The sequence below is a fragment of the Ammospiza caudacuta genome, chromosome 1 (genome assembly GCF_027887145.1).
Source record: "Ammospiza caudacuta isolate bAmmCau1 chromosome 1, bAmmCau1.pri, whole genome shotgun sequence".
NCBI lineage: Eukaryota > Metazoa > Chordata > Aves > Passeriformes > Passerellidae > Ammospiza > Ammospiza caudacuta.
The window spans coordinates 93,856,091-93,870,365 of NC_080593.1; the positions used below are offsets into that span (position 1 = coordinate 93,856,091).

Consider the following 14,275-nt stretch of genomic DNA (forward strand, 5'->3'; position numbering starts at 1 on the left):
AGTATTGCATTTGAGGTAAAGAGCATAAAATCAGCAGGGTAAGATTTCTTATGCTCTCAGCCACCAACAGAGTGCAACTTAGCGTCCATTTCAGCCTCAGAGCCCTCCTGCAGGCCAGCAATTGGAAGCAAATTAAGTGCATTTTGGAAACCACTGTTGCTTTATTTGGCAAGGACTTCTCATTATGCTTCATTTGAGACATAAAGTTGGAGGTAAGGCAATATTTGTATTGGATATTATTGTTCCCAAAGCAGAGGTTGAACCTCTCTATTAGGTCAGCAGTGATACCTTCAAGCCTGCCAAAATTTCTGCCCTGGTTTAAATACCAAATTCATCATGTCACCTCCCTAATTTGCACTTTTCAGAATCTCAGTATTTATAAAACCTGTTTTCAGATCAATGGAAATTTGTTGTGTGTGTCAATTCCTACAGACTTCCTACAGTCCATGGGATTGGAATTCAAATAGTTCTAAAGCCAAGCAGTTCATTGGGCTGAAGGAGCGATCAGTGGGACCACGTAGGTGTCTAACAGAACAAAACAATTTTTTGGCAAAGCTTTGGTGAGAGTAACAGGTCAAATTTCAAAACTCCACGATTTAACAGAAGCAAGATTCCTCCCCTCCCCACATAATAGCATGACACTAAATGTGTGGCAGGAATTTATATGGGCAATTCAGCTGGTCCATTCATGGCTTAGTACATAATTTCAGGGCATAACTCAAAGAAAAGAAAAGGCATCTGTACATGACCAAACAATGGGCAGAGTTTGAGCAGCTCATATGGCAACTTGTAAGTGCCATATAAAAAATAAATTATTACTAAATAGGCATATAATTTCAGTTTCAGGTTCTGGTCTCTTCAAGAACAGCCTCTTATAGCTGAGAATGAATATCTGAAGATTTGTGGAATACAATTAATCTCAAGTTCTGCTGAATACAAACCCACTTAAATTCTCTTGGCAAACATATTTGATTAATGAGGTGCTCTAACAGTTGGTTAGAGACTGAAGCACACAACTACTCTGAAGCTGGACTGAACAACAAAAGAGAAACAAACAATCTTAATCAACATTTTAAAAACTCGCCTAAATAAATTAAGGACAATCTACAAATCTATCTTGACTTATTTTTGTTAAAACAGAGACTTGTTTCCCTAAATACATATATGTCTAGTGTAGGCTTTGTATCTTGCCAGCTCTTCATCAAGAAGGGAACAGATTGTTTCTAGCAATTGGAGTGCTTAATTTTTTTTGTTTCCTGTTACATTTTTTGTGTGGCTGTTTTGACAGATTAGAAGGTTTGGCAAAAATACTTCTTGATTCCTTCTTAGAGAGGTTGACCGTCTGGTGAGATTCATCCACACACTCTCCTGAATACAATAGTTTTACAACCCACAGCCATGGAGTGCACAACCCTTTCCTGTTCCATGCTGTACATCCTATGCTATTTGCAGACTGTGCTGGACAGATTTCACGTGGCTTTCCACAGTGCATGTGTGTCTGGATAATGTAGTCTTGGAAAACTTTCCAACTTCGGTTTTACAAAGAGTGGGTGGGATTCCTACTTGAAAGTAGCTACTTTTCTTATTGTCAGGCACTTGTGAATGCTATGATAGAGGTGTCCAGAGTCTCAAGGGTAAGAGAAGTGAAGACCATGAGGGGAAATTGTTTGACATGTATGACAACGTTACCTCTTGAGACAGCTAAAAGCTGTCTTCACTTTGACTCCTTCTGAAAACTAGTCTTTTTTTTTTTCTTTTTGACTTTGCAAGTTTTTAATTTGTTTTTAACATGACTGATGGTGTTGTCAGATGCCTAATCCCTTCACCATCAGAACAGTAAAATTTTCAGAGCCTCAGCTAGTACATTTCTATTTTATAGCTCTAGTTTTAGGTCCAGCAATCTGTCCACATTTCTATGTGCACCTTAGATATCAGAGAATCAAGCTGATCATCAGCACAGAAGTCAGTCTGTGATACCAGAAACAGAGGCTACTGCTAGCTTTCACTGGAAAACATATTATCCTATTTTTATAGATGGCAACCAATGGTCATCTTTCTTTTTATCAAATGAACAAAATTCAGGGAGAGTGATGATGAGCGAATACAGAGTCAAATATCTTGAGAAGAAACAGAAAAATAAAGTGGGAAGACAAGTAATTCTCTTATGAAAGCAACTAAGGTACATCAGACTTTTAAAAATAGCAAGGTAGCTCAAAATATGAAATCACAGGACTACCTATGTGGGACTTGTCTGGAAAAAAAATCAGTTAGGTGTTTTAAGATTTATATGTAATTCCTCTACTCACAGAGTAGCAAAATACAAATGTGTAGCAGTTTATTATTTCAATGTCATAATGAGAAAAGTACCTGAAAACATGATGCTACATGATACTACATGAATGTGTGGTTGTACAGTCTGTAACCACAGAGATTCAGAACAAAACTGGAACATTATAATGCAAGTGGGGAAGAAAAAGGAAGGAAAAGGACACATAAAAGCTACTGTAACTACAACCAGAAAAAAAAATTTGCAAAAGATCATTGAAAATACCTATGCAATCATACAAATACTTGGGAGACTGCTAAAATTTGGTACAGAGATGAATGCTCATTAAACAAAATTCAGCACAACACCCTCAGGTGCACTATATGCTCAGAAAAAGGCAGCCCTGAGCCACCCCTCTTTCTCTGGCCAGAGGGCTACAAGGGGAAAATTGCAACCCTGAGTAGCAATAGTTCAAAGTCTGAGGCTGAGCCCAAAGTCTGAGGGCTGAGCTCAGCCACACCAGGTGCACCTGCTCTGTAAGGATCACTTCTCTGAGCAGTGCCTGGGGAGGGCTGTGTTTTCAGCCCTGCCTAAACACATCTCTGCAGTGTAGGAAGGAGCTTCGGAGAGAGGATTTGTGGCAAGCAGCAAGCTCCCTTGCTCTGGTGATAAAGCAGCCTGGGCATTGAAAGAAGTACAATAGATGTCAGGATAGGTTGTTTGTCAAGGTAAGAAATGTCATCTGAGGAAGCTGTGAAAGGGTTCCACTGAGACTCCTCAACTACCGAGGAAGAAGGAAGATTTTAACCAGGAAACCTCAAACCTAACTTCTTCAGAACCCCAAGGATTTAGGAAGAATGAAAACCAACTACACAGCTTCAGCACCTGCATTAGCTCTGGTCCTGATGAAGGACATCATGGTCACAGACTGTCCTCCCAAATTACACGGAGCTGGAATGGAGGAAGTGCTCCTCTCCATTTCTTAGTACTAACCTCTCCTCAAAATCCTCTAATATGTTTCCTAGCCTACATGCAGGATCCAGAATGTACTGGCAGCTGTGTGGAAAGGGTAACTAACCATGCTTTCTGTGGAAAGGGAAGGTGAGCACCCATTCATGTTCAAATGCTGTGATATAGGCAGTCTGGGCAAGAGAAAGGAAAAAGGAAAACACATGTATCTGAATGAAACCCCCTGCTCATATTGCTGGTTAAAAAACTAACAGTGAACAGAAACATAAGGAAAAAATGCAGGAGGAAAAAAAAAATCAATACATGAAAAATTTATACTAGGCAAGAAATTAGATTACCTTCAAGGAAAGACAGCACCTGGAGCTAGATTCATGTTAATTTGGGGAGCATAAAGAAATTAATCACATCTTGTCTAGAAGGCCCTTGTTTTCCTTCATAAGAATACAGAGGCTGAGAACAATGGCCACCATGTATCTGGTACACATGCTTTTGTATGGAGTTAAGAAGGGATCATTTTGCCCTGTGTATCTTTTAAGTTCATTCCTGACAAAAAGTTTTATAGCAAATCCAGAAAAGAACAGGCATATTCTTCTTAAAATATTGCTGTATTCTATCTGTGGAAAAACCTGGAGAATATGCATCTATTCCTTGGCCAAATGGTTAACAAGAAAACACAATTACGTGAAAGTATTTGAATGCTGTAAGCTAGAAAAAAGGAGAGAGAAACAAATGGACATACTGTCTGAGGTGGCTGTATTACATATAAGAAAAGTCAAACACAAGAAAAGATAAACTCTACTACCAGAGTGAGTAATTGCAACAACAATAAAGGCAAAAGTAATTTCTCAAGCAATTTCAATTCCATCACATTTATCACTTTATAAAGCCAAAATATGGCAAGGAGATACATTACCTTCTAACGCCTGGTTTTAATTTACTTTCACTTAGAATGAGTGCAGAAGGTTAAGATAAATATTTTAATTGGTTAAGACAAATGTCTTCCCTATCCTTTTTTTCTGGATGGTGCCTGAACAATTGTCACAATCAGTCAAACTGACTCATCTTCCAGACCGCAGAATGCAATCTCAGAACAAGGTCCTTACTTCTGTTTACTTTTCTTTTGCCTCTACTGTTGTTATACCTTCCAAAGTGTTTTCACTCAGCAGAAAAACAGAAGTGCCCATAACAACATCCTTCTTTGGAATTCCTGCACTTTCTTCACACAGCCAATTTATAAGAATATTGAGCTTGTGGTCAAAAAGATCTATCTTCAGATTTCACCCAGGCCCTATTTTTTTAATCTTGCAGCAGCCCAGCATATTTTTTTTTTCTCTGTCATATAAAATGAGTTGTTATAAACAGCTCCCATTGTGATTGCTGGTTTTAGCATATTTAAGGAAGTGGCACAGGTACCACACTGTTGACCACAGCGAGTCCTGTGGTTGATAATGGCAGGGCTAACAAAGATGAATCACCAGCAGTGAAAGCAGGTCAAAAAAACCACACTTACACACACACACACACACACACACACACACACACACAGAGAACCCCACTCAATCCAAAATGAAACTAAAAGGAACTCACTCCACCAGAAAGGATATCCAGGGAAAGATATAGGAGTGTAGCTGGGAATGTATGCCTTGTAATATACTCCACTTTGAACACATGCTCACAGTATGGACTTGCCCTCAGGAGTCATGATCTGAAAATACTTTATTGAATAATGTGATACTCAGATTTTTCAATGAAAATTTATGGTTTTGTTCATTTTTCTCACTGCTTCAAATGATGGTTGTACACCTTCCTGTAAAACAGGTTTTCAAACACCAGAAGTTCTTATGAATTCTTGTGGGGTTCTGCGTTTCACATTTTCTTAACTCTTGCCCCACTAGAATAAATGATTGCCAGAGTAAAGATTATTTTCATTTGTGCTTTCCTACTATCTATCATTCTGGACATCCAAAATCTGTGGGGACTTTCATGTGAATGCCTTCATACAAATCACGTCCATCACCCCTCACTGACAGCAAAGGCAAGAAACACACCACCATAACACACAGGACAGAACAAAACAAAACAGAACAGTGCTTCAAGACAGGAATGATTCCCTTGAACTGCTTTCCACCCTACGAGAAGGAAAAGAGGGTGAGTCTGTCTTTTCTTCTAGCTAAGGAGAAATAATCAAGCTAGCTGCTACACCATCAAGTATTGCATAGGAAAATAGAGGGAGACTTTGCCAATGACTGGCTGGCTCACTGCATTTTGAGAGCTTTGTGAATTCTTAAAAAGCTCTTCCCCTCAGAATGACTTCAGGAGAGCAGCACACAGTGCTGGCAGCAGCATTTGAGCCTCCTGCTTGGATATTCTACTTCAATACAAGATGGACCTAGAAATGAAAGAAAAAGCACAGTGGTTTTTGAGGAAGATGTCACCTTCTTTTTGACTTCACAAGTGTCAAGGCTCGAACAACTGGAGGGCCATTCCACAACCATCCTCTCAGTCAGCCAGCCATTACTGTTCTTCAGGAGAGGTCTGTTACTACAGTGGCCCTCTTGCTACATCCTTCATTTTCACATCTTCTATGAAAAATAAGTTATGGACTGTATTAACCAGCTTATTTTCCCTAAGCTTCAGCATAATGATCCAACTAATAGCTGTCCATCACCTTTTGTCTCAATAGTAGAGAGCAACTCCAACCCTTGCCTTCATGTGAGAAATGGCAGATAGGAAGAGATAGAAATCAAACACTACAGCCTGATGTTTAAAGCTGTTAAGTTTTCTTATGAATTCCCAATGTAAGAATACCCAGAGTACCTTAAACTTCACAAGGATCAAGGGTGTTCTGAGAGGAAAAAATATGTTCACATTTTAGAACACTGTGCATGTGTGTGAGTTAAACAAATCAGAACTACCTACAAATAAACAATAGAGTTTTCCTCTTGGTGAACTATACCACTGTTTCCCTAAACATTAAGAGTCATAGTGTGTTCACTATCAGCCAGGCACCTATCCTGTCACTGTACATCCACAGTAGGAAACCCTCTTTCCAGTGCGTGTTACTCGTAAATGTGCTAAATCAGACTGACTCTCTGCCCTTCTATGTTCTAAGGTGAATTAGGAAAGGGTCTGTTATAGGATGATACAGGCCATTCTTTTGTAATGGTCTGCAGTTTTCTCTCCCAATACATTTTCTTTTTATTTAGCACTTCCATTTTTATCCTGTGTTCTTCTTCAGCCATCTCACACTCTCTTTCTATTTGCTGAATCTTTGCCACATGAACTTCATTCATTTGGATTAACTGAAGTTGCAAAATCGACATTTGCTGATGATGTTCTTCCTCATGCATCTTTTTCAGAGCGCTTTCCTGAGATGCTTTACTTCTGTAGTTCTTATCTGCTGCTATTCTGACATCAGAACACGAAGGCTCAGGCTGGGAGGTGCCTTCGCATACTGGAAAATGTACCAGATCTTTGTCTTCATCACAAAGTTCTCTGTTGGACACAACAAATGACTCTGCAAACAAAAAGAAGAAAAAGTGTTATAGTATTCTTTTCTTCGTTCAAGAAACAGAAATGTGATAATATAAGTTATTGACATGTGCATATAAAACTTGTGCTCCAGTAGCAAAGCACAGCAGCCACTACATAATGCAGTTCTGCTGCAGAATACTAAGAGCATTATGGGCTGAACAGAACCACTTGGGGCTCTGTTGAAAGACCTCGAAGGTTATAGTGGGAGTTCAAAAGACTAAAGTGAATGCAGACACTTGTAAGTGGACACCTAAATTTAGGTGGCTGAGCCTGGAGCTAAACCTTAATGCAGCCATTTAAGCTAAATCCATATGTGACTTGCAATATTTTCTGAAAGATCTGAGTGTCAGGTGAAGCTGTGTCAACATGAATATCAAAAGATTGAGGAAATAGTAGGAAGAGCACTTTTTATTCTTTCCTTATCTCTGCTGCAGATGTTGTAAATACAGGAGTGTATATTTTTAGGAAAAAATCACATTATTCTAACTTTGAGAAGGCTCTACCAATTCTTCTGAAATAAAAGAGACTGTGCAGGGAACAGAATAGTTACCACTGCAAATGAGGGTCTCAAAATACATTCCTATCCAAATCCAAATGACTAGTTATGGTAAATACAATTATGAAAGAGACATTCTAAGAATGTTATCTAACAATGTAGCTGCTGTTGTCTTTTGAGCGAGAACAGTCTTCTGTGTGAGATCCTGTGTGAGACATAATAAAATTTGCAAGAAACTTGTAGCCACCCTCCCTCCTGGTATTGAATTATTCCTTCTGAGTATGCTTGCCAAACAAAGAAGAATGTAGTACTGAACTTTTTCAGAAAGGCCATTCTCCAGTGTGGACTGCAGCATGAAATATGGCTCCACATACTCTTTTTAGTTCTTGGAAACAAAGGAGGAAAGACCACTGGGAACTCTTGCAGCAGGCAATTGTGTATCAATTTGCTGCTGGTAGTTTTTGTTTGGTTTTTTTTTAAACCAGCAAAATGATACTTTAAAAATTGTAACAATATCCTTGGGACTGTGCTCTGGAAAGCCAGCATGACAGCAACTGTGATGCTTGCCACAAAGCAGCAGATATGTCAAAAACAGATGAAAAAAATCTGTAAAAAACCTCACACCCGTTTAACTCCTGTAGGCCTTGGGAAATACACACAGCCTGTAATATCATAGCTCTGAAATGACTTTTTATATCCAGCAGTCACAGCTAAGTGGAGAGATTTGAAAAAGAATCACTGGCAAAATCACATTCAAAACAATACTGCTTGCATCATTACAGCAACATTTATACCTTGACTAGAAGCATCAGGCTGATATTCAGAGTCTTCTTCTGGTGGGCTCTGCAAAAAGTACATTTGCTCAGGCATTATGCTTCCAATCTTCTCCTTCCCTACGATGTGAGTATTTATAAGTGGACTAATACTTCTTTTTACCTTCTCCCGCCTCTCATGTGCCATTATCTTTTTTGTCCGTGCCTTGATATTTTCCCAGCATTTCTTTAACTGTTTGAAGTCTCGCAGTGATACACTGGGCTGTGAGTTATATTCATGAGCCAGAGCTTGCCAGGTGCGTTGTTTCAGAGCAATAGTTCTTGCATCGCTTTTTTTACATTCCAGCACGTATTTGTATTTTTCAACTAATGCAAGCAGCACACTCTTCTCCACTTCTGAGAAGTACTTAGCAGGCTTTATTATTTCGTTTTGCATTTTCTACTGTTTCTCCAAGAAGCCAAAATTCCTACAAAAACAACAATGAAAGAAAAAAAAAAAGAAAAAAACAAAATAAACATAAGTTAGAACTGGTTGCAGTATCAGGATTCTGAACAATTTTGTTTTCTAGAATAGCTTGTGAATAGTTCTAGAGTGCATAATGGAATGATCAGGTAAGATAAAATAAAATTACATGCTGGTTTGTGTTGCCACTTTGGTGGATACACAGTGCCAGAAGTATACTATAATGAATAGTTGTCTTTGTTACAATTTGTCTGGATACAAAATATTCAGTATTTACTTAGTAACTTGCTCTCAATATCTTGTTTTCCTGTTCATTGCACTTTTTCACTCCCAGAAAGTTTTCCAAGCCCTCAAGTTAGGAACAAATTTCAAAACTCAGCTCTCGCTAGCTTCAGGTTTATGTCTGAAACCACCTTCAGCATGTCTGGGTTTTTTTGTTTTTTGTTGGTTTTTTTTTGTATACAAAATACCCTCTTCTCTCCTTGCTGATTGTGTATAATAATTTCTCCCATCTCTCTCCAATATTTGAAAGATGTATGAGCAATGATAGCAAGAAGTTGTCCTTTTAAAGACCTGTTAGCTCTGTTCTCCCCCATGCTCCATGCCTTCCTGGCTGATTCCCAACAGGCATCAGGATCCTGACCTGTATTACAATATGGAGAGGCAGCAAGAGTTGCAAGGAGACAAGAAATAACAACAGAAACCAACCACTTGGAAGGCACAGGTCCTTCAACCTTGACTGATGGCCCTGCATGTGTGGTACTTCCTTCCACTTGTGCTGCTGGTCACTCAGGAGCCAACAAACAGGCTGAAAAGGGTTTTGGCCTTAACACAGCCACTGCTATACACTTACACCATGTCAGCAACCACCTCTCTTCTGAAGCCCAGCACTTACGTAGTCAATAGGAAAGAGTTAACAACATACGGCTGTGAAATATATTTTATTTTTGCTTCTTCTATCTTTTCACACTTTTCTCCCCCTTCATTTCTGCTGTAACTGTGTAGCCCAAATTACTTTTAGATTTTGGGCAGAAATGCTGCCTAGCTCTCATTTCTTTTGTTTTTAATCATTAAACCCAGTGATACATTTATAAGACAACTGGTTCATATTCCCAACAGTCTAGGACTTTCCCAAAATGAAATTTCTAGTCTTTTGCCTATTGTTTCTACTACTTCTCTCATAATGTTCCTTGATGGTGCACTAGATATCACCATCAGGTTTCCTCTTCTCAACATATTTTTCCTTAACTCCACTGCACTAGGACTTTGTGCCATCCTTGTAATTCCTTTCCTCCAAACATCTTAGTACTTACAGTTATTCCCATCTCTTTCAGTAAAGGTAACTACTTCTATTTATAAAGAAAGCTAACAGACAAGACCATATCGCAATGAAAACCTAAACCTGACATAAAAACAGTGGCTCTCTTGAGTAGCCCATAAAATATGGCAAAGCCCAGCTGTCCTGGTTTCAGCAGGGACAGAGCTCATTTTCTTCCTGGAGGCTGGTACAGTGCTGTATTTTGGATTTAGAGAGAATAATGCTGATAACACATGGATGTTTTAGTTGATGCTCAGTGGTGCTTATTCCAAGTCAAGAATTTTCAGTTCCCCATGCTCTGCCAGAGAGCAGGTGCACAAGAAGCTCTGAAGGAGCACAGCCAAGGCAGCTGATCCAAACTGGCTAAAGGGATATTCCATACCATAAAATGTCACATTCAGTGTATAAATGAGGAGGGAGTTGGCCGAGACCTGCAAGTGGTGAGCAATTGTATTGTGCATCATTTTTTTCTCTTGAATTTTCTTCCTCTCTTTCTCTCTCTTTATCTCCCACTCTCTCTTTTCCACTACAAGTATTATTATTGTTACTATATTTTATGTTGTTTCAATTATTAAGCTGTTCTTATCTCAACCCACAAGTTTGACCTTTTTTTCTGATTCTCCTCCCCACCCCACTGTGGGCAAGGGGTGAGCAAGCAGCTGCACAGTACTTGGTTGCTGGCTGGGGTTAAACCATGATGCCAGCAAAACAAAGGAGTCAAAGAACAGGGGACACAGTGGAAAAAGCCTGAAATAGCAAAACTGAAGCAAAGTGAACAGAAGCCAGTAACAGTCTAGGTCAAGTCAGCAGCTAAGTTGTATCCCTACTGAAAAAGGAGCAAACACTTGGTTTGTACCTTCTGTCAGTGCTTGTCTGGGTTATTTCTGGGCACCTATGTGGGTCCTGCATAGTCACAGTTCTGCTCTCTTACCAAATCCTGGTGCCACAAGGACATGGGAGAGCTGAAGTTTTTGCAGCAAACAGGATCTAGGGGACTAAGGCAAAGATCCATAGGAAAACAAAATGCAATAGTGCTACTGCTCATAGGAGAGCTAGTTTATTTTACATGAAAGCAAAAGGAGGAAGAAGAAAGAGAGTTGGGTGGCTGAGTTTAAGGAAGACAGTTTCTTGATCCAGCATTTCCTCTGTCACACTGTGTCAAGTTATTTTTTATGGCCTGTGAAAACTTAAGTCACCCCCCACATTGGTGACAGGAACTCTTAAACAGCTATAAACCCAAAGAACAAACTAGGTGTAAGTAAAGAAACTTCTTTCATTGCATACCAGTCATTACAATATATAGGTCTAATGGAGGTGTACAGCTGCTTCAGGAATTCCTCAAATAAAACACAAATTAGGAGAAAAAAAAAAAAAAAAAAGTAGTTAGGAAATTGACATCCTAGCAAAGATACTGAAAACTGGCAAGTTCACTTCATGAAACCACTCTGAAAACATGTCAGATAAAATAGACCTAGAATGGAATAGAGTGTATCTACTAATCCATTTCACTTCCATACTTATTGCACCATTCCAAACCATTCAGTTGCTTTGGACAGATGCTGAAATGAAATTCTTGGGACTAAACATTGGTTCTGTATCTTAATCTCAATTCCACCAAGGAATGGGATGAAATACAGTCCCATCAGCAAGTTGTGAGTTCCAATACCTTATGATCCTGAAAAGCCAGGATCACTCCATGTGATCAGAAAGGACTGATTCTACCATCTGCTGATACATGGAAATCTTCTAGTTTTGAAAAGGTGAGAGAGCCTCAAATGAAAAAAAATCACTACATGTTTATGTTTAGAAAATCCCTTTATTTAGAAAAACAGGATTTTCAGAACTTTGGAGAGTACATTCAAAAAGTTAAACAATGTTACCTGGATTCCAGGTGCTAAATATCTAGCTCCACAGACTAGCCATCAACTGGGTCAGTAAATCAGTGATCAGCTGATGTCACTAAATATCTAAAACATTTACAAATATGACTTCTGATATATTAACACATTATGTACTAGAATAAAAGCTCATATTTCATAGATGGAGCAAATTTAAGTATAATTTTCATACCACATTATCATTTACTTCTATTATTTTTACTGTTGGAGCTTCTGAGATCCCCAGCTGTAAGTTCAAATCCTAAACATTAAAGAATGGAAAGATAAGTCCTACTCTGAGAAGAATATATTGGGCTTTCCTTCCACTAATCACATTCCTAGTAATTGTTTCCTAAACAGACACATTGCACTTGTGTCCTTTCTTTCTGTGAAGAACCCAGGATTATGATCTAGAATGCATAAAGGAACTCAAGAACTGGTGTGAGCAGTCTAATACATAGAAGAAAAGAGTTTTGGAAGACTCTTCTCAAGATCTTACATGCTTAACCTACTTTCTTCAATGTATTAAAGCCCATTTGCAATGAGGTGAACAAGAAAGCTCTCTGAGATGTCAGGACAAGTTAGAATAGCAAGAAGTTGTGTCAGAATGCCACCATGTATTTATATTCACCTCTTTTTTCTTTATGCATATTATTCACCTTCTTGCAGCCCACTGGCTCCTCTGCAGAATATGAGAAAGGACTCACAAGCCCACAGAATTTCCATTTTGAGGCTAAACAGTCCTTCCAGGACATATGCCTGGGATATATTTTAGCAGGAATCTGTGCTGAAATAAAAGTAGTTTATTGTGCATAGCTCATCTCGTAAACTGGATTGATTTGTGTGGGCACATGAGGACAGCTGCAGAGTAAATTCTAAGAAACAAAGACTGGAAAGCTTCTCCCACTCTTACAGGTGCCTAGGCTCCAAGACACATACAGCAAGAAAGCCTTTTATCCTAAGTATCTTCCCCTGGCATGACTCAATTCACAACTTGCCTTAAAGCAGTGTCCTAAGCATTTGTCCTCTCACACAAACCTCTATAGCTTTAAGATAACAGAAGCATCTCTCAGCTCCTCATCTTTACTGTGAAATGTTGTGCAGCATTCTTCTTTTAAAGACTATAGGAAATGTGATGTGATCTGCTCGAAGAATAGCTTGGAAAAAAAATTACAGAAGTTAGGAAAAGCACATCTGTTCATAAATATGTCACACACATGCATTAGTTTGCTTGCACACATCTAAACAGACACCCAAGCTCCAATCAGTTGCAAAGAAGCACAGTAAAAGGGAAAAAAAATCGGTTTAAGTTGGCATGTGTGAGCATTTGTAGTCCATGAAATGGTTTTTTAGGCACATGAAAATGCAGAGAAAAAGTTATGGTGGAAGACTTATCCCAAAGGTTAAAAAGATTACACTAACCAAACACAAAGAAAAGAGTTTGTTAGCAAACTGATCACTTATGGGGTGAAAATGAAATGCACTGACCAGTGTGCCAACAGAATTACTACCAGAAATATTCAAAGATTGATAAAAATAAAATGTATGTTTCTAACTTCAATTGCAGGTGAAGCTCTAAATATAACCAGTAATTAACAACACTGGAAATCAATCACAATTCTGTCCTTTTCATCCAGTGCTTGAGGACGAAAGAAAGGCATGGAAATGCAATGACCCAAACTAGCCACAACAGGTTTGTCTTTCATTTGAATGACAGAAGCAGCAGTAAACAGTGTTCTTCTTCCTCAAATGTTTCCTTGGTTTTACTCACCAAGCTTCCATCAGTGTTCCAGGCCTGACCCTGCCTACCTTGAGACTTGAAATCACTAGGTAATTAAGAGCACATTGCAAATATGAATGAGATCTATGCAGACAACGTGTTTTAAACAGATTTTTAAAAACCCCACCTCCTTGGGTGCTTGCCCCCTACGCTTTAATACAAAATAAATAGTTATCATGGATCATCCAGCAAACAAACAAGATCATCTATTAGTAAAATTCACAGTAATTTACCCAAATGTTTCCTGTCACATTTTATATAGTTATACACGGAAATGTATTAATATATATATGTACCGGCACCATATTACACTATAGATATACACAGATTTTAAGCGGGTCATCCCGCTACCTGTGGGAGGACATCCAAAGCACTTCCCGCAAGCAAGGTAATGGACGCAGGTTGTTATTCCGAACGACTGCCTGAAATCCACCAAAAATAGGCACAATACAGGAATCCTACCAGACTCTCCCGCACCCGAACTTCTCAAACATTAACTCGAGCTTGGTGGGCTTTTTCTAATCTCCTCGCTAGCTCCTCTTCTGCCTGCAGGAGGACGGAGAGCGGGTCCGGGCTGCACAAAGGCGGCCGCTCCCCGCCGGGCGGGCGCGGGGGCTGCGGCGCGGTGCGGGCGCATCAGCCGCGGCGGCGGGGGGGGCTCGGCCGCTGGCACCCAGCGCCCGCGGGGACCAGCGCCGGCGGCGGGGACAACCCCACCCTGCGGCCCCGCGGCTCCTCGTAACAAAGCGCCTCTCGCCTCCTTCCTTCCCTCCCTCCCTGCTTCCCCGCCTCCCTCAGC

At 39.6% G+C, this 14,275-nt stretch overlaps 1 protein-coding gene across 2 annotated transcripts; it reads right to left on the reverse strand.

Annotated features, from left to right (window-relative positions):
• Nucleotides 1-4,796: 4,796 nt before the first annotated feature.
• Nucleotides 4,797-14,228, reverse strand: MSANTD3 (Myb/SANT DNA binding domain containing 3). 2 transcript variants are annotated; one of them, XM_058813243.1, is made up of 4 exons: nucleotides 13,939-14,228; nucleotides 8,202-8,505; nucleotides 8,060-8,108; nucleotides 4,797-6,752 (listed from the first exon to the last, which is right to left on the reverse strand). In XM_058813243.1, the coding sequence occupies exons 2-4, from the start codon at nucleotides 8,472-8,474 to the stop codon at nucleotides 6,343-6,345; spliced, it is 732 nt and encodes a 243-aa protein (XP_058669226.1). In that variant the 5' UTR covers nucleotides 8,475-8,505; nucleotides 13,939-14,228; the 3' UTR covers nucleotides 4,797-6,342. The 2 variants fall into 2 exon arrangements, with proteins under 2 accessions (XP_058669226.1, XP_058669219.1); XM_058813236.1 differs by having other exon boundaries at nucleotides 8,060-8,505.
• Nucleotides 14,229-14,275: the final 47 nt, after the last annotated feature.